General features: G+C 31.1%; 3 protein-coding genes across 11 annotated transcripts in view; 1 reads left to right on the forward strand and 2 right to left on the reverse strand.

The window, feature by feature from the left end:
- Positions 1-331: 331 nt before the first annotated feature.
- LOC105838154 (collagen alpha-1(III) chain) lies at positions 332-11272 on the reverse strand. The gene is made up of 11 exons (XM_036283886.1): positions 11105-11272; positions 8743-10035; positions 6960-8165; positions 6509-6577; positions 5815-6024; positions 5065-5727; positions 3674-3784; positions 3498-3563; positions 2762-2900; positions 1494-1668; positions 332-429 (listed from the first exon to the last, which is right to left on the reverse strand). Exons 1-8 carry the CDS (start codon positions 11169-11171, stop codon positions 3526-3528), a joined length of 3657 nt encoding a protein of 1218 aa, XP_036139779.1. The 5' UTR covers positions 11172-11272; the 3' UTR covers positions 332-429; positions 1494-1668; positions 2762-2900; positions 3498-3525.
- Positions 11273-15391: 4119 nt separating this feature from the next.
- On the forward strand, positions 15392-24936 carry LOC105838157 (serrate RNA effector molecule homolog). 8 transcript variants are annotated; one of them, XM_036284998.1, is made up of 16 exons: positions 15392-15535; positions 16027-16171; positions 16367-16702; positions 17121-17315; positions 18919-18985; positions 19080-19327; positions 19450-19637; positions 19723-19848; positions 19965-20206; positions 20391-20531; positions 20606-20845; positions 20939-21109; positions 21211-21473; positions 21580-21855; positions 22001-22150; positions 23713-24936. In XM_036284998.1, exons 2-16 carry the CDS (start codon positions 16053-16055, stop codon positions 23780-23782), a joined length of 2832 nt encoding a protein of 943 aa, XP_036140891.1. In that variant the 5' UTR covers positions 15392-15535; positions 16027-16052; the 3' UTR covers positions 23783-24936. The 8 variants fall into 8 exon arrangements, with proteins under 8 accessions (XP_036140891.1, XP_036140895.1, XP_036140898.1 ...); XM_036285002.1 differs by having other exon boundaries at positions 22034-22150; XM_036285005.1 differs by having other exon boundaries at positions 16391-16702.
- Positions 24937-24989: 53 nt separating this feature from the next.
- LOC105839521 overlaps positions 24990-26081 on the reverse strand; it is a 35592-nt gene continuing 34500 nt past the window's right edge. For both annotated transcript variants that reach the window (XM_012685904.3, XM_012685902.3), the window contains 2 exons: positions 25720-25867; positions 24990-25217 (listed from right to left, as the gene is read on the reverse strand). In XM_012685904.3, coding sequence (XP_012541358.1) covers positions 25121-25217; positions 25720-25867 — 245 coding nt within the window. In that variant the 3' untranslated portion in view covers positions 24990-25120. The remainder of the gene's footprint in view (positions 25218-25719; positions 25868-26081) is intronic.

The raw sequence follows: 26081 nt of genomic DNA on the forward strand, positions 1-26081 counted from the left end.
TAAAGAAATAAAAAGAAAATTTAAAAGAACAAAAAGACAAAAATACACAAATGGAACAATTAGATGTCATGTAAATGCTATGAAGATATTAGATACAGAAGTGTTTTGTTCGTAATTGAATTATTATTTAATTAAATAATTATTGTTCTAGAATTTAATTCAATTACGAGCAAAACACTTCTGTCTAATCTAATATTTGTATAATACATATACATACATGTATATATTTGTGTGTGTGTGTGTGTGTAAAATAATGAATAATGAATGTATATACAATAGAAAAAACAAATATTACCTAGATTAATAGAAATAAGAACAAAAAATGCATTTGTGTAGGTTATATATTATTTATTTATTTCATGAAGAAAACCCATATTACATGTGGAATAAATTCCGTATCTCCAGGTAGAGTTGAGAATTAGAAGATACCTGAAACAAAATATTACAAAGTTAAATAGAAGTTAAAAATTAACTTAATAAATTACTATTGTAGCAATACAGTTTAAAGTGTTTAAACAAATGGCGTTTATCAAGTGTACCGTAATTATAAGTAAATGAGTTTTAAACAAGCATATAAAAAAGAATCAGTTTTTGTCACTATTATGTACAAACAGTATGGATAGTAAAATGTTTCAAAGCTTTTTTAGTCTGTTATACATAAGTAAATTCCCAGATAGCCAGTATGATATAATAAAGATATTAGCATCTTGCTACGCATTTATGCCCTGATAAAAATGTAAAATCGGAGCGTAAGTCGAATATAAAGGAAGAGCAATAAAAGCGTTAACAAACCTTCTACGAGGCGTAAATTAAAACAATGAAATGTAAAAGAAGTGTTAACGCTTTTTTTACATTTTATTGTTTCAATTTATGCTTTGTAGAAGATTTGTTAACACTTCTATTACTCTCCCTTTACATTCGACTTACGCTCCGATTTTACATTTTCACCAGGATGTCGTCCTTTGTGCTGTTGTTTGCTAGCATTCGATGTCGGAAATAAAATTCTTTGCACGTTTCAAACATTATGCTAGCATTACTTAAGATCAGTGTCGAATGCTAGCAAATAACAGCACAAGGGACGACGTAAATGCGTAGCAAGATGCTAATCTTTATTAGCAACATAAGAACAATTTGTGCTCATACATACATTTGTGGCTATCTGGGTTTATATTTATATAAAATATTTATGTGATAGTCAAGATTTATAACTTTATTAATCTACAATCCTCTCAAAGTAGAATCTCTTCGGTATATTTTAAAAATTAAACATGCGAGAAAATTTAAATCTTTTCAATAAATTTTTAGTACAAAATTCTATAAAATCACAATGTGTTGTAGAAGAAAATAATAGTATAAAGATTTCATAAAATCTTTTCTGATATCTTATAATTTAATATGATATAATGTAAATTATAAATGTAAGAAAACGCAGGGGAGACTTATGATAAGTTTAGATTATCGATTCGTTGTCTTTTCTGAATTTCAATACACACCATTAATACATTGAAAAGAATCCTTGTCCCATATCGTTTCCTCGCCCCCCATTGCCTCTCCCATTTTCACCATAGTATCCTCTGCCACGGCCTTGTCCTCTATTCATGCCACCCATGCCACCCATGCCACGCATGCCACCCATGTTACTCATGCCACCCATGCCACCCATGCCACCTAAACATATATTTAAATAAATTCAAAATTTATTGGAAATATTTAATCTACGAGATTCAATTATAATTAACATTGTATAACAAATTATATTACAGTGCTCTAACGTTAAAAATTTTAAATTGAGATAAGATGACCCTATAGCAAAGGTCATAAGTGATATCACGACGAAGTCATGATGTCCGCTTTGTCACAAGGTGATATCATGATGTTATAACGATATGATTTTGTGACAAATTAAACTTTCGCACATCACTAATTACTGTCACTTTTATCAATTGTAGTATTAAAATAAAAAATAAGAATGTTATGTATTAAAAATGTTTTAATATTAAACTAAACTATCGTAGATATAATAAACAAACAAATAAATAAATAAGCAACAAATAGGCAATATTAGATATATGCGGTAATAATCGCAGGGGGCAGTATTCAGGACATTGATTGGCAGGACTGGTAATAATAAATTATATGTTATATATTTTAATTTTTTAATAATATTTCAATAATTAGTTTTCGAGCTTGTTGCTTTTATTTTATGTATATTAACATTTTATTTAAATAATAATTAAAATCATGTTTACATTTAAATTGCAAAATAAAAGCATATCAACTGCTACTTAAAGTGACAGTAATTGGAAGTGAGTTATTTTATATATTTAATTGTTATCTTTAATCATTAATTCTAAAAATGTAAACTCGTGAGTAACTTTGATTAGAGACAATCTTGACATTATTAACATTATTTTAGAAAATTCTGTATTAGACATTTTTCAATTAATATCTAAAATGGAAAACAAAAATAATAAAATATAACTTATTATATTAAATGATATATTTCTACAGAATAGTTAAAGAACCAAACTTCCGAAATACAAATCTTACTAACATTTTAATTAATTGTACGAAATCGTATAATAATGCCGATATAATATAATCATTAATATAAGTAACAATCAATAAACAATTTTAATTTAAATTAATTTTACATTGAATATTAACTAACAACAGAATTGCCTCACGATGATATGGATTACCCCATTTAATCATATTCTTTAATCAAGTATTTTTATTACACAAATAAAGTACGACTTACCAAACTGTGCGCTACATAGTTGAACTAATAACACCAACAGAGTCGAAATTAATATGATGATCTTCATGATGATCACGAAACGCTGGATTCTTGAGAAATACGCAGTAGACCCCGGAAGAAAACAACTGAAACTATGCAACTAAAACATCCTTTTATACATTTCTCACCGAGTCGTAATTACTTCTGCGTTGTATGAATATTAAGGATAATAGCTCGCTCGTTAACATATACCGGGTATTTGATATGTTGATACATCATACAGAATAAGATTGAATATTATTGCCTATATCATAGAAAATTAGAGTCCCTATTTATATTTGTTTAACGATTTAATTGTGAAATAAATCTGGTTTAGAAGAGAAAAAAATAATAGAACAAAAGTAATGAAAATTAAGGGTTTTTTAACAGCCTATCCTATAGACCATAGAGTTATCATGGAATATTGTATTACGATCAATTATTGATCATATAACAGGTAATTAACGCTTATGACGTAAATCATTATGCACTTATTCTCAGAAATCTATTTACTTTTTTTATCAATTAACTAAAAATAGTACGAAGGGAAAATTTTATCTGCTCGTATTGATTATGACAAATAAATGATACGTCAAAAAAATAAATACAAAATCTCTTTATACATAAAGATTTACACGAGAAATGTTAAGTATTTTAATTAAGCGACAACGTCAAATGTATATTATATTTCAGAATTGTTGTCGTCGTCTGCATTTACTTTAATATTCGTCTTTGAATTAAAATGGTTAACCCTTTACGTCGATAGGATGATTTCCTGACCAGCCTGTAAAGAGGTAATATTTTTATATTATTTTAAATATTTTTTCCAAAAATTTTTTGTTAAAATAACATTTGAATAAATGTGATTCAAAAATAATCTTATCAAAAACTTACTTCCAGCACTACTACTAGCAAAGGCAGAGGCATCGCTAGAAGCCCAGGGATTAAGTCCGCCTTGATTTTGCGCTGCATTAGGAGATAAATTTCCAAAATTATTGGCGGGTCCTACAAACATGAAAATGTTTATTAGATTTCCACATATAGATCAGTTATTCTTTTCATTTTGTACATTCATGCATAGCATACTAAAAGCTTTTAAAATATATATCTTTAAGTAAAACTCTGAACTTCTTTACGAATAACTGACGAAATGGACAACATTTTTAATGACAAATTTGTTTATCATAGTATAATTTAAATTAAATTTGTTTTTTGTTTGTGTGAAAATTCTAAATATTATAAAATATGCGCATATTATAAACATTTCTTTGGAAAGTTAAATTGCAATAAATTGATATTTTATAATAAATAAAGATACATCCAGATACATGATTGCTAGATTTTACTGATATGATAAATTAATTATGCTAATAGTGTGTGTATGTGTACAATAGCTTTGTAGTCAAAGAACGGAAACGGATATGTGGAACCGGCGCTTACTATTAATTAAGTCGCTGCTATCTTTGATTTATGCATCATTGTACGAAGGAACGCATCAATCACACGCGTATTTCCAATCCCTCGCAATGCAAACGCGGCTGACCTTGAGGCCATTTTTCCCATTATAAGAGAGAATACGCTCTTATCTCGCGTATATTCGTCTCGTTTCAAAAAATCACGCTACAATGTCTCGCGGAGACGTGATATTAGCTGTGAGAAAACTTCCATGGTATGATCTACTTGACATCACGGGAAATATAAACGCCGTGGAATTATGAACGCCTCGTTGACTTGATTTACTGTCGGCGTACACTCCTTCGTTCTAATCTTAATGATCGTGCGATTCGTTAATGCAACACTGATTATCTAATTTTAAACAGCCGCGTCCGTTTGACTATTCACTTTCAGATCATATCCTTAATTTAAATATAAATCTTAAAAAAGTTTTTGTGAAGTATCTGTTAAGTACATTTAATCGCTCTTATCTTATCATTTTTGATAAATTTTATCCGTAACATTATCATACTTCGAAAAATGTTTGCAATAATATCTTTACAACAGACATACGAAATAAAATATTTTTAATTTTTAGATAATTGCAAAATATTGTATGTTAAGTTTTATATTTTTATGGTCCTTAGAATATTGTAGTAATGATTCTTTTTTACTTTTTAAGTATGATGTTTCTATATTGAAAACAAATAGAGCATTCAAATATTTTTTCACAGATTTATATTGCAAATCTTCCGGCTATGACAGATATTTGTATTGAAAAAAGTACAATTTGGTACATATACAAAATTATTTACGTCCATTGTTAAAATATATTTATACAAGCCACGAACCTGTCGCACCGGAGAAAGAACCGGCAAAACTGGAGCTGGAAGCTTGAGCAGAGCTGAAGGCTCCGGCGTAAGCCCTCGCCTGGGCACCGCCAGCGGACGTTGCTAAATTGCTTCCCCCTGCTCCGGGATGACCTGTACTGGCAGTGAATTGACCGGATACGGGACTTATTCCGAGATTCCCAGGCCCACTAGGAACATTGCCACCGCCTCCTAGATTTCCAGTACCAGCTCCAACGTTTCCTCTAATCCCGAATGTTTCACCTGGATATTTATCGTCTGCGTAGCTCCCGCTGCCAGGTGTCCCACAACCAAACAGACCTAGCTTACACTCTAATGTACCCTGAGGACTGCTTCCTGTAGGATAAGGTCTATTGCTGTTTCTATCTTGCGGTGAAGCTCCGCTGGAATGAAAACCACCCTTCACAGCTCCATAATTTCCTGAGGTTCCTGGTATTCCTGATCCAGGATAATTTCCTGGTATTCCCGGTTCAGGATAACTTCCTGGTTTTACTGATCCAGAATAACTTCCTGGTGTTCCCGATCCAGGATAATTTTCTGGTGTTCCTGATCCAGGATATTTTCCTGATATTCCCGATCCAGGATAATTTCCTGGTGTTCCCGATCTGTCTGGATATTTACCATATGACGGACCGCCTAAGTTACCTATCAAAGACGTAAGGAAAAGATTATTTCCTTCTGGTATCTTTTTTTTGAGCGGAATCAGGCCTTTATTAGGATTAATATCGTTACCTTCTCCTCTATTATCATTTAGGAAAATATTTCCTTGACCAATAGGTTTATTATTTCCTTCTCCATGAGGAATTACATTTCTGTCATTGTATACATTGCTATATCCAGGCTTAGGACTATTCCAGTTTGAATCGAGAAAAGGATTTCCTTGGCCAAGTGGTTTATCTGTAGTTCCAGTCCAGGGATGTGAAAAACTGCTTGGGGTACCGCCTAAACAATGAACCAAATTATAAAATACACATGAGTTGAATAAGATTCATTTAATTTCTTTTATTTTTGATAAACACTATATATATATATACGCGACAATACAATCAATATATTTATGACATGTTAAAACTACACTTTAAATAATTTTAAATGTAACAACAGACTTTAAATATCTGAAATTGGAAATTGAACATATATATACCTAACTTATAAAATTGCAACAAATATGTTTAAAATGTAAATGTAAATAAAAGCAACTCTTAAATTCGTTACAGTTACTGAAAGAAATGTAACTATATTAGATACCGTTATAAAAAAGAGAGAAGTAATTAACACTGTAATACTTTAAACTTTCTTTTCCTTTTTACTTTATTTAAAATACTATTGTGTTTTAGCATGTACATATACATATAAAATCAAAAATATATAAATTATAGAATAATTTTTTTTTAAATCAAAACTTTTATTTATTAATGTATAATACCTCCATCTCCATATAAGAATGGATTTGCTGGATTCCATGGGTTAGGATTTTCTGCTGTTGTACTTGCACCTTTAATAAAAATTACAATCTGAATTTAGCTCTTTAATCATGTTTCTAACTATATTTAAAAAAACATACAATATAGCTTGTATTATTTTAAGTATTACTTTAACATCTTAAATGATTAAATATTTACCAGAGAGACTAACATTTTAATAAAATATTTTAATATTTAAATAATGCATAAAATATAAAGTATATTACAAATATCTACATAAATATATCACAATAAAATAATACAACATATTTTTAAACAACTAAATTTTTTAATGCTTAATTATTTAAGTAATGAATAAAATATCATTAATTGTCTAAATATGAAAATTTAGTTGTTTGTATAAGCAATATATTTTAATCAATATATAAATATTAATAGTTCTATTTTTCTTACCTTGAGTTCCAGGATAAACTGGTCTAATATCGCCTCTGATATTAGGACGTGAATCTGGTCCGTATACAGTTCCGATATTTGGAACATTACCATCACCAGTTCCAGCGGGATAATATGTTTTATTAACGCCACTGGGACTGTTACAATTATAACTCTCACAACACCTTCCGCAATTGCTATCTCCTTGAGAAGTCGCGCTTCCACAGTTTCCACCTGTGCATCCAGATCCGCTCCCAGGTTGTCTTTGATCTGGCCACGTTCCACTTCCACCTTGCGGTTGCTTGCTGGGCAAAATTTCACTAGTGCCTGGAGAATGCCCTTCAGGTGTAATTCCACTTCCAGGTTTACCACTAAACCAAGGTCCAATATTGCTTTCGGGCTGTCCGCTAGGCCAAGTACCGCTTCCAATATTTGGATGTGTACCATGAGGAACAGTTCCATATGTAGGTCTGGTTCCAATATAACCTTTAACACTAGGAGTATAATTTGAACCTCTGTGCACTGGTGTTGTACCATGTAACGATGTTGTTCCAGTTATGCTAGGAGTACTAGGAAACGCATTTGAACCAGCGCTTGCAGTTGCGCTGCTACTCGCAAAATTAAAATTAGGTCGTTTTGGTTCTGTTCCGTCGTATGGCGCCGTTAATACAGAACTTGGAGTGTTAACGTGACTAAATGGAGTTTTAGTTGTTCCGAATCCAATATTCGATGTTGGAAATCCAATATGTGGAGTAGTTCCTGTACTATGCCAAGTACTACTTCCGCTTCCAGTCTGACCAGTACCTAACCAAGAGCTAGTGGTTCCACTCGGCTTAGTCACACTCGGATGTTCATAAACGCCACTTCCAGTTGGTGATCCAGGTGACTTTCCAGGAAATGGATTACTTTGAGTTCCAGGAACAGTTTTAGATGAATCAATTCTGCCATATGGTCCTTTCGTAGTTGCAAAAGTATTTGTTACAGTTGTAGACAATGTACTGTGAGGACTAGGTTCAGGTTTGTTGTAACTTCCTAGACCATAATAGCCGCTATCTCTATTGGAAGGTGTCTGATTTATCCCAGTGTACGGTCCATGTGGTGTTTGGGTATTTACTGGCTTGTAAAGGCCAAATGGATGATCTTTTCTCCCAAAATTAGATGGTTCTCCAGAAGGACTTCCAACACCAGAGGTTACACTTGCTCCAGCATAAGCACCTGCATATGTGCCTATAGACAGAACCATTTATTGTTTATTAACGCCTTGGTAAAAAATTTTTATAAAATTTTTTATATAACTTTTTAGGATTTCTACATAAATTTCAGAATTTCTGTATAATTTTATTACTTTTTCTAAAAAAAATTTTTTGTAAAATTTTTATACAAATTAGGAAACTTTTCAGAAGTGCTTAGAATATTTATATCTTTTCTAAAATTCTTTATACATGTAAATTCTGAAATAGCCTAAGATTTTTAAATTTTCTTATTTTATATAATTTTTGAAAAAAATTATAAAATCTAAAAAATCTGAAAAATGTATTTTTTCATAAATCTTTATAAACATAAAATACAACAAATTATTTAAAATATGGTATCATGTCAATTCTTTTATCAAGACATTTTAAAAATTTAACGCTAATAGATATGCTCAACTATTTTATTACATTATATTAAATAAAAGTTAATAAAAGTTAATAAAAAATTATTCTGTATAGTTTTTTAAATTTATTCTTATAAATAATTATATAATAATATTATTTGCATCAATAATTATAAGCAATAGTAATATTAAATTATAAATACGCACTTTGTGTTACAGGTTGTCCATAAGGCCTGTTCTGATTTGCCTGTGGATTTCCATAATTACTTGGAGGAGATACACCACTTGCTGGATGTGGTACAGATTGTCCATAAAGCCTGTTTTGATTTGGCTGTGGATTTCCATAATTACTTGGAGGAGATACACCACTTGCTGGATGTGGTACAGATTGTCCATAAAGCCTGTTTTGATTTGGCTGTGGATTTCCATAATTACTTGGAGGAGATACACCACTTGCTGGATGTGGTACAGATTGTCCATAAGGCCTGTTTTGATTTGGCTGTGGATTTCCATAATTACTTGGAGGAGATACACCACTTGCTGGATATGGTACAGGTTGTCCATAAAGCTTATTCTTATTTTCTTGTGGATTTCCATAATTACTTGGAGGTAATACACCACTTCCTGCATATGATCCTGCAGAAGTACCGCTTGGAAATTGATTCCATCCTTGTCCGGGTTTGGACATTGCGCTGAAATTCGGGGCAGGTGCACCAGGTCCCTGCGAAGAAGGAAATCTCCTGTTGTGACCACCATCCCAGATGGGCTTTGATGGAGAGCCACCCGGTGTTGGTCTTCTGTTCCAGTCGGACCAAGAGCTCGGTGTCGTTCCAAAGGCAGGTGGAGTTACGCCGCCGTATCCGGACTTTGAGGCATCAGCGAATGGAGTATTCCAACTAGAGCTAGGTTTTGATGTGGTTACATAGCCATTGATTGGCCTCGTATATCCTGGGCCCGTAGCCGGATAGTTGATACCGCCTGAAAAATCGCTGGGGCTGCCGGTTCCGTCATCAACACCTGCAGGTCCCGTCTTGTGCACCCCAGATGGCCGCGATTTAGGTCTTCCACCAGGACCGTGATGGTGTTCGGGCCTGTATTGACCGTCATCGCATTCATCCCCGTCATTTTCGTCCCCCTCCTTTTCCGGCTCATCCCGTTCCCAGTAATCGTCGTTCTCCCATTTGCATTTAGAGCAGCCATCAGCGTTCTTATTATAGCCATGATCTCCGCCTTTTATTCCGTGATCATAACTGGCGCCGTGTCCCGAAGGCGTGCCGTAAGATTTTACATCACGATTAACATTGCTATCGTGAGGAAAACCTGTGCTGTCGTAGCTGCGAATCCCTTTATGTCTATCCTGAGCACCAGGAATATTTCTTGCATCTTCAAGCGTACCAGCGTTGCTTGATGCAAATGCACCGGCGCTACTTGACGCAAATGCACCGGCGCTGCTCAATGCAAATGCACCGGCTTTATCGTCCGCGCTGCCTGTTACACTACCTAAAAAAATTAGTAAGAATACATCGTAATTAAATACTTTTAACAGTGTTTAAATTTTATGATATACGTTTCTTTATTCGTTTCTTCCTCTTTATTCGAACTTTTATGTGGAAGTTTTACAACTGACAGACAATAAACTTCACGCACTTAATATTCATTTTATGTGCATACATATATCCGCATTAACGCCGCCGAAATATTTTCACATAGAATAATCGAATGTAAAGTGTCAAAATTTGTATAGCGCAACAGAAATATTGTAACCCTACTTTATTCTCACGAAAATAAAACTAATCGGATATATCCCATTTGTTCAATAAATTCTACCTTGTCACTTTTTGAACGAAGATTAGTGAAGGTAAATTTTTAATAATTTGTGTAACAGAAAGTATTTCACAATACACGTGAAAAGGATTGTACTCCTCCGTAGATCAATAACCATATATACGATTATGACGCGATAGCACCAAGGAGATGGCCTCCAATATTATTTATAAAGATGATTTCATTGCGTAGCACACAAAGCAAGAATTACCTATACATACTAAAGACGCCGCTATTGCCTTCATTGTCTGTTGAGCGTTGCACTTAAAATTTAAAACATTTAATTCATAATTTTGATAAATAATAATATATTAAAATTATTAAATTTAATCTACAAAATATACTTTACTAAATAGCTTTGATTATAAATTATATTATGATTAAAATTATATTAATTAATATATTTCTTTGAACTTAATAATTATCAACGTAATTAATTTTTAAAAATAAAAATTAATGTTATTCGACCAAATGCAAATTACTCTGTTTTAAAATACGCGTTTTTCTTTTTTAATTAATTAATTTATTTATATAAATATTTAATATTTTTCCCCTATTTATATCTATCTCACTCAATACAGAACCGAAGAAGAGACATATAAAATTAATAATAGATAAATATCTAAAACATTTTTTTAAATACAAATGCACGTGCAATCGTGTTTTAATTGTTTTGAAAATATGACTCGCCTGATCTAAACAACAAATATTTACGCAAAATAAATTTTGCGGCATGGGAAACTACCTGAGCCGGCGAGAAACGCGCACGCGAAAAACACCACCGAGGAACACTTCAAGCTGTGGGTCCACATCTCAGCGATCACGGCGGAGGCCGGTTCGCAAATGTTGCTTTACCGGTTGCTTCGTTTGCACTGTCGCGTCGATTGTCGATCCATTGCCAAGAGTTGTCCTGGCCAAAAGCTCGTATATATAAGGATACCCCCAGCGGTGAAAGGGATCCGCCGCCGCGAGCAATCCGCGAAGGTAGCATCCTCGGCGACGCAGCCATAGACATTTGTACATTGTCGGACAATGAGTAATTATTGTTTCTATTATTTACTACCATCAGACGAATGAGATAATAGAAACGGCAGGTGCAGTGTAGCAGAAACGGACAGGACAGGTTTGAGACGGTCCATCGCGGTCAGAGATGACTGCGTCATCATTCTTTAGGAGTTTCCCCAGGAGAGACTTCAATGCTCGTCACGTTTACGCATCCTGTATGGCATGCCGTGAGCGAATGATGCGAATTATACGCGTTTTGTACTCATCTCGCATAAGAGGCTATCGCAGTTTTATTCGTTTGCCACACAATGTAAATAATAGTATAATAATAGTATATAGTATATAATTCTTAGTAAATAATAGTTTTGTTGTTAAATATAAATTAATTAAATATATATTATGGTCTGTTTATTGATGGTGTATCTATATTATTTCCTGGTTCAAAGAAATCTTAATATCTTTTGAATAATTATTTGTTAGCGCAGTAAAGAGTAATAAAATTTTATTTCTTCTTCTAAAAAGAAAATTATTTATTAAAAATTCTTGATGGTGAATTTGGAACTTTAAAAACCGACAAATAGTATTTTTTTGCTTGTAAAATCCATTTTAAATAATTTATATTTAGTGTGAGTTTAGGATAGGACCAATTGTTTTATCTTTACACAAAATATGCGGTAATTCATCTATAAATGATTAAATGTATATGTCTACACACAAACATATAATAGAAACATTCATTATTGCATCTAAAGAAATCCATTACATCTATTACATATCCATTATCCATTACATAAATTACTACATAGTAACTGCATAGTTTATCTGAAGGTGGAACAACACTGGTTCTTAATAGATAAAATTTTACTTTATTTATATTTTTATATGCCACATATTTTTAGAAATGTTTTCTTAACATGTATTTTTTTTAATTTTTCAAATGTTTTTCGTATTATAGAACATAGAATTATGTACAACTAAAATATTATTCTAAATTTTCTTGTAAAATTTGAGACGTTGTCTAAAATATATTTAATATAAAACCGATTTAATGTTAATACGCTATTTACTTCAATTTTAACATTTTATTATTGAAATCTTACATGCATTTTTATCTCGAAATGTTATCGTTAAATAACTTTGTACTTGTTGATCAATGCTGATAGAAAAAACGATCACTCATGATTTACTATTTTCCATTGTTTGAAGCACAACTTACGAAGTATCGTGTTTAAATTTAAATAATTATTACAAATTATCATCATTGCGTGTTGCAGCTTAGATATACTGAAATTATCAAATTATTACTTCAGAAGGTACGCCGCTTATTGTCGATTACAGCGTTGTGTATATTTACACATAAATTGCAGTTGCAATTCTTGTGTAAATAACATATATTAAAAAGTACGCGTGTATGAATTGATTTAAAATTTAATTACAACGATTTTTTACAGGCAACAATAACTAAATTGGTTTTCTTTCAAACATAATTGATTTATTTTATCAACGTTTGTTTGTCGGATCATTTCTATTTTTAGAAAAATTAAGAGCAAATTTATGTCATATCCATTCCAATTAATGGCATACATGTTCATTTCTCTATTCATCGATACTCCCACGATTAGATTATAATATTGCAGATTATGTGGAATGTGTTTCAACAACAGAGGATTGGTTTTTTAGCGAATCATTTACATCAAAATACGTCGGAATTCTTTTTGCATTGTCAGTGCGAACCTCGATAATATAAATGTCGAAGACAGTTATATGATCGATACGCGTGCATATAAAACAACAAAAACAAAATTACGATTTGTTGTATAATAATAACAATAATAAAAATAATAATAATGATAATAATAATAACAATAAATCCGCAATAGTGTATGTGTGATGCGTATCTTTAGAATTTAAATGCTGTAACATCTCTCTCGTGTCTTCTCTACGCGCCGATATCCTGGATGCTAAAGCATCTACGATCATAATTGGGGAAAACACAGTATAAAAATATGTGGCCACAAATTCCACTTACCGTCACATAATGTAAAAACATGCTGTGATGTTATCGAGAAACGAAGATTTCAATTTTCTATTATTACCACGTGTTACATCCGTGTTAACAGATTAATCGTACAATCAACAAAATTCACGCAATACCGGATGCAGAATAATCTTAGAGGATACTACCGTGCGTAATAATTTATCTGTCAAATTAAAAGGATTACTATGTCATTCTTTTAAAGATTTAATTGTCATGTCATAGTTGCGATATTCTTGTTAAGATATTATTTTATGAATAAATAATTTTAACAAAATGTGTGTGTATGTGTGTGTAATGCACTTTAAATCTCAAATTTAATTCTTTAATGTTTGCTATATAATTTAATAGTTTTAAATAAAGATACAATTATTCTTTTATATCATTTTAATACTATTTCATAGAAATATTATTTCATAAAAATATAAATATTAAACTAAATCTAATTTATATATTAAAAATATATTTTTCTAAAGGATAACGTTACTACTCTTCTGACAAGCGTCAAAGAGGCACAATTAAAATTTTTTTTATGGATAGCACAACAAATGTCTTTTTAATTAATAATAATCTACACAAAAGAGAAACAATCCTCACTCTATTTACCGTAATTAGATTTCTTCTCATAAATAAATAAACTGTCAACGTTTTAATATTAGGAAAGAAATTAAATAAACTAAATTTAATAATAAAAAAGCATAGAAGGACGTACGTTTTATTTGGATCAATCTTAAATTCTTAAACATTTCTTAGAAAAATTTATCGATTAGTACTGTTTAATTATATACACAATGTCACACTGTCAAACTATACCTAAAATGTTGCTTTGCTTTTTTACTTTAACATTTCACTATCAAAAGTATAACGTATCCATAACTTCAAGTAAAACATAGAAATCATAATATAAAAATTATAAAAGGATCATGTGTCATCCGATGATATCATAAATAAAGCTAGGTGTCTTATACATGCTTATATAGGTGACAAATAAAATCATGATGACATCCTTATGATATGTTACATATTATGACACTTCAATATGAAGCATGACATATAACAATTTATTGTTTTGAAATATAGCGTCTTACGATTGATCAGACGCCTTTGTGTGAAATACCTGCACGATATGGCCCTGCTTAGATATCTAATATGAAAGATTAAAATTAGGCTTACATATCTATTATGAAAGATTAATCTTTCATGAATTAATGTACTTAAAAATTAACATTTACAAGCCTACGATATTATAGTAATAACATATTTTAATGTTTTATAAATCGCATGTACATAGAAAAAAAAAGTATAAGTTTATTTGACTAAATTTTTTAACTTGATTAAATTTTGTTATTTCATATATGTATATTATATAAATATACATATGTATTTCAGTATAATACATATACATACATATAATACATATACATATGTATATATATATATTTTTTTTTTAGTTAAATATATAAATACTTGAATTATAGTTCAAATATTTCATTTATTTAAATCAAATGTATAAATGCTTCAACTATACTATACAAAGACATTTGATCAAGTTGAAAAATTTAGTCAAATTAACAACTCTTTTTTTCAGTATTATGTGTATAAAAAAAAATTAAAAAAAAGCAATTAATAGATTATCTATAAGTATACAATATTACTTTGTGATAATACTTATATATAAAAAAGCAAAAATATTTAAGGAATCTAATAAGAGCAACGTCACAAAACTATTTAAAACCGATATTATTATGATTATTATTAATCGACACTATCTTCCAATATTAAATTTATGCGGAAAAGATATTGATAATATTTTAAAAAGTAATAATATAATTTCGAATATTATATACTTTTCTTAATTATTTTAATAATAGCAAAGCAGTTTGTCTCAAGTGCCTACATGTTTCGAGTCTGTTGCACTTAAAATTTTGAATTTTCCGCGTTCGTGCAACGGCGCCAATTCGAGACGTGAGAGTCGAATCGACAGCGCCGACGGCGATGTTCACGCAACTTCACGCACATAGACGGAGATCGACTTGGATCGACTGTGGCCGAGTGTAGTGATGCAGAGTGTTCCCGGTCTACTTACCTGAATTTCTTGTACGGTTTTTTTCTTCGGCGTGAATTAGCACATACGGCGTAAGTAAAAAAAAAATCAACAATTGTTATTTAATACTCCATACTTTACTATGCGCGATAGCTATTTTTCTTGGATGAAACAGCAGAACACGCGTTAAAACGCAGCGATGGCTGTTCCCTCGGCTATTCCCAGCGATCGCGTCCTTTCCGGATGGGCGGTTCTTCAATTTTAATATTCTAATAGCATCGTCGAATTTGGTTAATCGCCTGCGCGGAAGAAAACTCTATTCGTCGCCAATCCTCTCATCCTGATTTCGTAGAAAAAGATCCCCATATTAGTTCACGTTACAACTTTGCACCTAACCTTAAAGCGGTCCTTAAACGGTCAATAATATTGTACAATGTTCTTTTAGCTAATGCAAAAGAAACTCGATATAGTTCTCGGACTATCAACAATAATATTGTGCAATAATATTGAACATCTAGGGATTGTTAAAATCTTATATATATTGTTGTGTATATTAATTAAATACTTGCATGCATTTTTTCAGATATAAAGTTTTAACACTTTGCAAAGATGGCAGACTCTGATGATGAATATGACAGAAAGAGGCGCGACAAGTTCAGAGGTGAGAGGACAGAATCATATTCACGGGAGCGCAGGGATGATCGCAGACGTGATGATTGGGTAGACAGGTAGTACAAATAATATGTTTTATATACACTTGACCTTATTAAATTACAGTAGTTGTTAAAATTCTTGCTCTTTATAATATACGCAATCTGTTGCACAAATTTGCTATATTTTTTGTCACATAAAAAGAAATAAAAAGAATTGCCACAAGCTGTTTGTATTTCCTTTTGTTACGTTTTTTACTGTTGCTGTTCTAGTCACACTGATCGTGATTCTTATAGAGAATGGTCGAGCCGTCCCCGACAGCGTCCGGATTATCGGGAGTATCGAGGTGGTGGAAGTGGAGGACGTGATCGTTACAGCCCTTCGAGATCCCAAGACATGGGGCCACCTATGAAGAGAATGCGATTTGCTGAGTGGGACGACAGACCAAGATATGGACATGATTATTATGGTGGAAGTGGTGGCGGTGCAGGTGGTGGTGGCGGCGGTGGTGGCGGTGGCGGTAGCGGTGGAAATTCCTGGAGCCCAGATAATTACACCTCCCCTCACCATGGCAACCATCACTATGGAAACCATAATAATAGCAGCAGGTTTGTTTATTTTGTTTATGTGTCATGTCCAGAGATCTTTTCTTCTGAATTTTGTCTGATTTTATGACAAATAGCTATGTTGATGAGAAGGGCAGGATTTATAAGAATTCCGCCAAAACGGAGTCGCTTGACTCCAAAATTATTAGCTAAGTTAAGGTATTTACATTTATAAGCAAAAATCTCATTAAATACAGAAAACAATAGTACTTCTGTTTAAAGAGAAGTTTACTATATTTAAAGAGAAAAATATTCCATTCCATTTAATAGTAAAATATTGTATATAAAGTAAAAATATTTTATATAGCGCAATGTATCTCATTTAATAGCAAAAGTATTAAATAAATTCAAAATTGTATTATAAATTAATTCTTGTAATAGTGTAATCATCTTTGGGGAATACATCTACGATTATTTTCAGTCGAGAGGTTGCTGGAAATTTCAGTAATTCAAATGTTGAAACCCAACCACCCATGATGTCATTCAAAGCGTTTCTCGGTACTCAAGAGGATACTATTACTGATGAGGAGGCAATTAAGCGCTACAACGAGTACAAATTGGAATTCAGAAGGCAGCAGTTGAATGAGTTCTTTGTCGCCCATAAAGACGAAGAATGGTATATTAATTCTTATATTCTTATTTTTCACACATGTACATACATTTTTAGGAGTTGCATCATTATATTATTCATTCACTCAAATCTTATTATGACGTTTTTAATAAATAACAATATAGAATTTATTTTTAGCATGGCTAAAACACTATTTTGCTATCGAGTTAATGATCAACGTTGACGTAAAATCGTAACCAAGTAAACAATGAATACTTTTAAGTAATGCCACTGCAGGAGATCGGTTGCATAGAAAGAACTCTGTCCACGCATGTATGTACGTGTACGACTACATGTCTGGAAGAGAGATGGATGACGATTTACAATCTCTAATTACTTGCAGATACAATGTATTGTAGCTAATTTCAAACAATATGATCCGCTCTGTCTATCCCTACAGCATATCGCCGCCATCGCCTTATACCTTGGGTCATCTCGCTCGTTTATTTTCTCGTACGATACTTTATGAATTTCGCGTCTCGCGCATCGCTGAAGACACGAAGGTGCCTGTTAGGTAGCTAAATAAATTGCGAGCTGGGCGCGCAAAGCCCAAATATTGCTCGCGTATAGGCCGCGTTCTAAACCCGTTATTTATTTTTATATTCGAGCATATACTGTCTTTGTCGATAAGACTCTGTGTCGACGAGAAAACTGAATGCGAGTAGAAATATGACTACAGGTGAGGCTCCACTCTGACAATGTTGATATTACCGATCATTTAACTGTTTGAGTGCCAAAGATGATCATAAAAACCTGTACAAAAATGCCAAGCGGCGCGTTCGCACTTTTTCTATTCTACGTTTGAAAGCTATTTATCATATGTGTACAGTTTTTTATCCATTTTTTATAAAAAGAATACTTTAATTGTAAAACGTAATTAAATTTTAAGAATTGCAGTACAGCCAAAATTAAATTTAATGAGACGCTTGTTAGCACTTTTCGACATGAAAATGAACAGCGCGATCGCGCTGCGTGGCACTCAAATATTGTAAGGTATATTTCTAAACATTCTGACATATGGACTTGTAATATCATAAAACAACGATTTACGGTTGATTAAAACTTGGTTTAAGAGATTGTATATTTATGACAATCTAATATAAAGGGTTATAATTTTTAAACTTATTAACGTTTTATCTTTTGCGCGAATAGTTTGCTCTAGACGCACTCTGCTGTATATAGAGTAATAGATTTAATATGCATATAAGTTACTGTAGGTAAAACATATTGAGAATTATATAATTGTATTGAATTATATAATATTCAAAAATGTTTATCTCGCGAATATGCATATGCATGCACGATATGAGGAAATGAAACATATATCTACGCTTTCAATTTTTCTTTATTTCCCGTGCCATATTGAGATATTTCTTTATAATGTTTTACATGTTGATGTTTTACCTCATATCTTGCATGCATGTATCATGAAAAGATGCGCTAATTTGATCCACGTTTTCATTCGCGTTGCCTTTTTTAAATTACAGAACTAGCTGCATCATTGATACGTATGTGTGTTTTTATTCTGGACTTGTTTAATATTATTATATTATATTGATTGTTTCTTTCGTGGATATCCGTTTATTGTGTTTTTTCTATTGATCACCAGGTTCAAAATAAAGTATCATCCTGAGGAGTCAGTAAAAAGGAAAGAAGAACAAGTAGCAGCGCTTAAGGTAAATGCAATGTTAAAATGTGTCCTTTTTCAAATTTTCAAATTTTGTTATCGACATATTTTCCCGACTAATAAAAATCTTGATTTTATTTTAGAAACGCGTGGACATTTTCCTGGAATTGCTAAACACAGGAGACATAGACAAGGTATCTGTTGATGCCGATCAAGCAGACATATTATTGCACCTTCTAGATGCAGTAGTTATTAAACTGGAGGGGGGGACAGAGGAAGATTTACAAATTTTAAATGTTAAACCATTTAAACCTATAATAACTAAAGACGTTCTGAAAGAAAAAGAGGATTTCAAAAGAAAAACTTCTATAGAAAAAAAATCTGAAATTAGGTATTGTATAATGCTATATTTTATTTTTACATATATTTTAAGAGAATTGTGTGAGAAATATAAAAAGGAATAATATTAACACTATTAACTGGTATTGGTTATTTCTATTAATTTTATTTTAGTGAGGAAAATAAAGCCGACGACTCTCAGCGTGATGAAAAAGATTCCAAGAATGATCAAAATGCTAATATAGAAGTTGAAAGCTCAGTAAAGGATGAAAATGCTGAATCTAATTTGAACAAAAACAAGGAAAATGAAGATACAAAGAATAAAAAAGATGTAGAAGAAGCTGACGGTGATGATAAGCCTCGTATGTATCATAAATAATAAATATATAAAATATTGTATGAAGTTTTTCTCTGCTTACGTATATGTCACAAGTCATTTTATTACAGCAGAAAAATCGGAAAAATCAAGAAAGCGTAAACGTACTGACAGCAATAGTAGTAGCAGTAGTAGCAGCAGTAGTAGTTCCTCTGGTAGTGACAGCAATAAACTGGACACACCGAAAGTAGAGACTCGTAAGTATAATCAGTCCAATTTTATCTTTATGAATTATATCTTTGTGAAAACGTTTATGTGTTAACAAAGTATTGCATTCGTATTTATTTTATACCAATTACAATTATCATTACAGCTGCGAATGAAAAGGTAGAAACTAATAATACGGATGCTGACGAAAAAGACGTTAAAGTGGAGAAACAGGAAATTAAAACGGAAGCAGAAGCGAAAAATAATAAAAAATCTGCAATTGAGCCAGAAGCAGTGATTGATTTAGCTAGTGAAGATAAAGAGAAAGAACCTAGAGCTTTGCATAAAACCAGTAGCATCTTTCTTCGTAACTTGGCGCCAACCATTACTAAGGCAGAAGTCGAAGCGGTTAGTTGAAATCTTTATAAATACATTTTGTATATAAATACTTAAATAATATACATTTTTATTTTTATTTTATTCTTTCATATTAACGACACACACACACACACACACACACACACACACACACACACACACACACACACATTCGATTATCGATATTTATCAGTTGATTACGTTTATCGGATAGATGTGTAAGCGATATCCTGGGTTCTTACGTGTGGCTATAGCGGATCCACAGCCGGAGAGACGATGGTTCCGTCGTGGCTGGGTCTCATTTGAGAGACAAGTGAACATCAAAGAAATCTGCTGGAGTTTAAATAATATTAGAGTGAGTTTATATTGATATGTGTATTTGTTATTAAATACAAAAAGAAACATGCTTTTAATTTGTCTCGTATCCAGCTACGTGATTGTGAGCTTGGTGCAATAGTAAATAGAGATCTATCACGACGTATTCGTTCAGTGAATGGTTTGACGTCTCACAAGCAAATAGTTCGACATGATATTAAACTTAGCGCCAAAATTGTTCACAATTTGGATAATAAGATAGGACTATGGAAAGAAGAGAAGAAGGATGAAAACGTAACGAAACAGGAAGAAGAGAGCAAAACTACTCAAAGTAGCAATGAAGTTGAACAAGCTGTAAGAAAAATTTGCGTTTATATATGTTACATATCAATAGAAGCAAAAATTTTATTTTTATATTTTTATGTACAATTTTGCGTGTTATTTTAGGCTTTCGGATTATCATCTAAAAATCCAGTATTGAAAAACATAACAGACTACTTGATAGAAGAAGCTTCAGCCGAAGAAGAGGAATTACTAGGTATGTCAAGTGAACAAGAGGAAGGTCAGTTGGGTGGCGACGGAGACAGTTCAATCGAAAGAGATCCAGTTCTAATCAAGGTAAATTAAACTTATATAAGATTGAGATCGAAATTATAGAATATAATTTAAGAAATTATATTATGCTTATCAATAAACACATTGTGTTTATTCTATTACAGGTATTAGACAGATTAGTGTTGTACTTACGGATTGTTCATTCCGTCGATTATTACAATCATTGCGAATATCCAAACGAGGATGAGATGCCAAATAGATGCGGAATAATGCATGTGAGGGGATCTCCACCTACCGCCAAAGTTTCAAGTGCAGAATTAACGGAATATTGTCGCAACTTCGAGAGCAAAATGTCTGCCTTTCTACAACCGGTTGCTACTTTATCTGATGAAGACTTCGAAAAACTAGGCGCGAAAAACGCCGAAGCGTATCCTTTTTTTCAATGTGTTTTTATTATTGAGATATATGATATAATAACAACAATAAATTTGAAATAATTTTTAATTTAAATATTTCCTTAATATATAAAACAGTGAGGTCGAAAAGTTCGTTCAAGCTAACACTCAAGAATTGTCGAAAGATAAGTGGTTGTGTCCTCTTAGTGGAAAGAAATTTAAAGGCCCCGATTTTATTCGTAAACATATCTTTAACAAGCATTCTGAAAAGGTCGCAGAAGTGAAAGCGGAAGCTGAATATTTTAATAATTATTTAAGAGACCCAAAAAGGCCTCAACTTCCCGAGCATCCTGGTAACAAAGCTCCATTGAGAGAAGGATCACGTGACAATTTTGCTCCATATGGGTGCAGCTCGTGAGTAAAAGTTATTAATAAGCAATGGAAAATATGTAAGAAATGGCTCCGATTATTATTGTGTGTTTTTAAAAATACAATTTTTACGTTCTGTATAATTCTGTAATTAATAACATGGAGATAACATAAAATTAACGTAATTAAGGTACTCAGCGCAAACATCCGCAAATATTTCTAGATTCGGAAGTTACAGTGGTGGATTTGGCGGTAACAGGAACAATTATGGTTCCGGTTATGGTGGCGGATTTGGATTTAGTGCGCCACGTTCTAATCGTGGTGGATTTAATCGAGGACGGTAAGATAAAATACTCCCTTTTTTGTTTTAGTGCAAATTGATAAAGTCAACAAAATAGTAAGTACATAGAAATAATCGCATGATTATAAAAATAATCTGCACAATTAATATTTAATTTCTTTTTTAGTATAAAATCACATTAGAATTAAAACAAAATTCAAAATTTCGATAATATATCTTTGGCCCGTTCGAGTTGATAAACTGAACATGGTGATACAATATTTTACAGAGCTGCTCCAGATACATCAAGACCTCTTATTAGTTATAATGACTTGGACCAGCCGGACATGGACATGTTTTAAGCTTTGTCAATATATCCACGCAAATAACTTGATCATGCAGTTAGGGTCGATTGTTCCAACTTCTTAGTAAACTTACCTATCAGATAAATATATATTTGTCTTTATTTATTTAAGAAAAGAAATTAAGATAGACACATGCTTACCTGGTAGGTAAGTTTACCAAAAAGTTGGAACAACCGGCCCTTAAGCAATCATAAAAATACATACTATTACAGATTTTCTACTAAAATATATATTGACTTACGTAACACACTATGATAAAAGAAGTAAATAACGTAAATTAATGCGAACAAGAAAATATACTACAGAATTAGCATAAATTTTTTAAGCGTTATTTATAATATAAATCAAATTTATTTGATGCGCATCTCGAGATCCGGTATTATTATTTAAAAACAAATAGAAAAAGAAATGTATATCTTCATGCATCAATATACATATACTGAATATTAACAGGATGAATTTTATTTAAATATAAATGTTTCAGGAATAAATCACAAATCCAAAATAAAAAAATAAATATATGAAGAGAATTTGAACTTTATTATAACAAAGCAGACGTACTTTGTGCATCTTTTTTAATTATAACTGAGGACATAAAACCTAAATTGACCCATGAAAATTCTTGTTTTAAATTCCAGATTTAACTTCTTGAAATATTAATATGTGATAAAAAATCATTTTGTATTTTTGTAGAAAAATACAGTTTTATTTTTTTAATAAAAATTTTAAAATTATAAACAAATTAATTTTTATGCATAAAATGAATCTTATTCATAAAACAAGTTTAAGGATCTATTGATGCTGCAAATTTATAATATGAATAACAAATAAACTTGTTTGTGTGTTACTCTTAAATTTGTTATTTTATTTTGTCCCATTTCCGTTCAACCCTATGTCTGGTTGGTCGAATGTTATGAAATATCATGGCATCATGCTCCATGGCACATTATGTATGATAAAAAATACAAATTGTATTTTAAGTATTATTTTTAATAATACATGCGATTATCAAATATTTATCAACAAACTTTATTATTGTATAATTATGCGTGCAAAAAATTTTAATTTTTTGACACCTTTTACACATAAATACACGCATACATTATGTACATTAAGATTAAAAACAAATTTACGTGTAATTTATTTTAACGTAACGATTCTTTTAATTATATATTTTATTATTGTATTTATTGTTTTGCATATATATGAGTGCAATAATATCAATATTATTTTTCTAATAAAGATTTCATATTGCAGTGGCGATTTCCGACCAGTCATACATTATCGAGACCTCGATGCACCACGGGAACCGGATGAATTTCTATAAGCTGATTGAAGATACGATATGATTGATTTATATCGATTGATATAATATGAAAAAAATATATGTATAGACACATCTTAGAACCACATTGAAACAGCAACATTTTTCTGTAAGTCGTTCACAAGTGTGTACATTGCATACCTGTGTATATAGGTATTTACAATTATTAAACAATTTCCAAAATAAAATTAGTATTAGTAAGCGTATATGGGTATTCAGTATTTTCTAAAAAGGATTATGAGAAGAAAAATATGCTACACATAGTTTGTATACAAAAGACCAAGATTTAAAACGTTGATCAATCGAGTAAAAGTAAAAAAGTCAAATTTGCAAAGGATGTATAAAACTATTAATAATTTATACACAATTCATAATTCGTGACTCAGGATATCCATATTAAATAAGTGAGTATTATGAATAGACCGACTTTCAAGTTATCATTTATAACTTTATTCAGTCTCTCAATTCGTCACGAAATTTTTGAAAATTAAGAAATTGCACTCTAAAGGAATCAGTTGTTAGTGGATTAAATTTGTTTAATTCATAGTGATTTCTTCAGTTTTCAATTTATATATTTAAGTTAATATATAGATTATCCTGAAATTCACGAATTAATAACAAAAAACTTTGACAACGTTTTTCCCCATGTAAATTAGTCAAAATTTATGCACAAAGTTAAAATGTTATTAAATAAATGGTATAAATTGCAAACAGATAATAATGATTCAACCAAACGATGAATTTTCACTTATTTCTTATCAATCATTAATTATGTATGTAGTCTGACACTGTCTTAATAAAATATATTATGTGTTTTATATATTACTTGAATTTCACAATTGTTTTCAATATCAAGCAGATTTAGATGATAAAATGTATGCTTCATTAAATCACTTATGTTGATAATGATGTATCTTACATAAAATTAAAGTTTTTCGTTTTTCCATGAAAAAGAGAGAACAAGAATATAACATTTATTTATATATAATCATAATATTTGTAAAAATTACAATAAAACGAGCAAGTGAGAATCAGGTTAATATTTATAATTCTCGTTTATAATGTATGTGAACATGTCTTAGACTTAATAATATAATAAAATGATCACAATGATTCACCGATGTATTCTTTTACTTTAATTCTTAAGAAATAAAGGGGCAAAAAATAAAAAAGAAAGGATATTTGTGTAACACTAAATTCAATAAATAAAGCGATTCAATATATATATTGTCATATTTCTGTCTCTATACATCACGCTATATACATTACATACATTTATTTGTATAAAATACTGCATTTGATCCTTCTCTGATTGGCAATGTCTTCTTTCATGTATAAATACTAAGTAAACCGGTCTTTGCAGTGTCTCTCATCCGAACCATCTCCGCAATCATCAATTCCATTACACTTCATTCCTTTCGTAATACATCTACGGTTTCTGTGCAACAAAAAAATTTCACGAATTATTTTCTAGTATTTTTATAAAGGCATTCTTATTTTTTCCAAAAACGCAATATGCTAAATTCAAATATTCAAGTTTCTTTCGATATATCTAAAAATCAAAATAAATTAAAGATTTTTTAATTTAAATGCATGACACATTAAATCTTTAGAGAACCAGCATTTTTCCTTTAAAATTTTGAATTTTTCACGTAAAATTGATACATATAAGTAATATACGTGTTTCTTTCACACAGTTTCCAAATTTATTGCCCATATATATGTCTAGCCCTTTAAAAATTAATGGTAGAGTTACAGTTTATCTTACAGAAAAAATAAAAATTTCATTATTTTATAATTCACTAAAAAAGTCATTAATAATTAAAAAAAGAATTCTGAAAATTAAGAATTCACTTCCATAAAAAGATATATATTCGTAAAAGAACATTTTTTCCAATAGCATCTATTATATAAAAATATATCGTAAAATATTGAATTACTGGCATGTAAATTCGTGTTTATTGCATCGCCCTTGACATCCGTGAGGTTCGTCTGATCCATCGCTGCAATCCGCCAACCCATCACAAAAGCGAATTTTTGGTATGCATTCCCCATTACTGCACGTAAATTCGCTTTCCAAGGGACAAGCTGAATTAAAAATAAAAATTATTTAAATCAATATTTTTTCAGCAATTTGTCTTTGGTCAAATTTGTACACCTAATTTTATATTCGTCAATTATTTACACAGCAAATCTAACTTCTTTATCAATAACTTTTTTTTTTAAACATTCTCATTCGAAATCTGTATATAATGTTTCAATAAACATAAAAGCATTATTATCATGTTATTATAACGAGATT

Source organism: Monomorium pharaonis, chromosome 3, assembly GCF_013373865.1.
Source record: "Monomorium pharaonis isolate MP-MQ-018 chromosome 3, ASM1337386v2, whole genome shotgun sequence".
Taxonomy (NCBI): domain Eukaryota; kingdom Metazoa; phylum Arthropoda; class Insecta; order Hymenoptera; family Formicidae; genus Monomorium; species Monomorium pharaonis.

Excerpts from the sequence above, each read along its gene's own strand:
- LOC105838154 (XM_036283886.1), bottom strand. The coding sequence starts at position 11,171 with ATGTGGACCCACAGCTTGAAGTGTTCCTCGGTGGTGTTTTTCGCGTGC. Across the intron at positions 6,578-6,959 it reads AGTTTATCCTGGAACTCAAG|GTGCAAGTACAACAGCAGAA; the intron begins GTAAGAAAAATA and ends TTTTTATTAAAG. Across the intron at positions 5,728-5,814 it reads AAATGATAATAGAGGAGAAG|GTAACTTAGGCGGTCCGTCA; the intron begins GTAACGATATTA and ends CGTCTTTGATAG.
- LOC105838157 (XM_036284997.1), top strand. The coding sequence starts at position 16,053 with ATGGCAGACTCTGATGATGAATATGACAGAAAGAGGCGCGACAAGTTC. Across the intron at positions 21,474-21,579 it reads GGCGCGAAAAACGCCGAAGC|TGAGGTCGAAAAGTTCGTTC; the intron begins GTATCCTTTTTT and ends TATATAAAACAG. Across the intron at positions 22,151-22,379 it reads GGTGGATTTAATCGAGGACG|AGCTGCTCCAGATACATCAA; the intron begins GTAAGATAAAAT and ends AATATTTTACAG.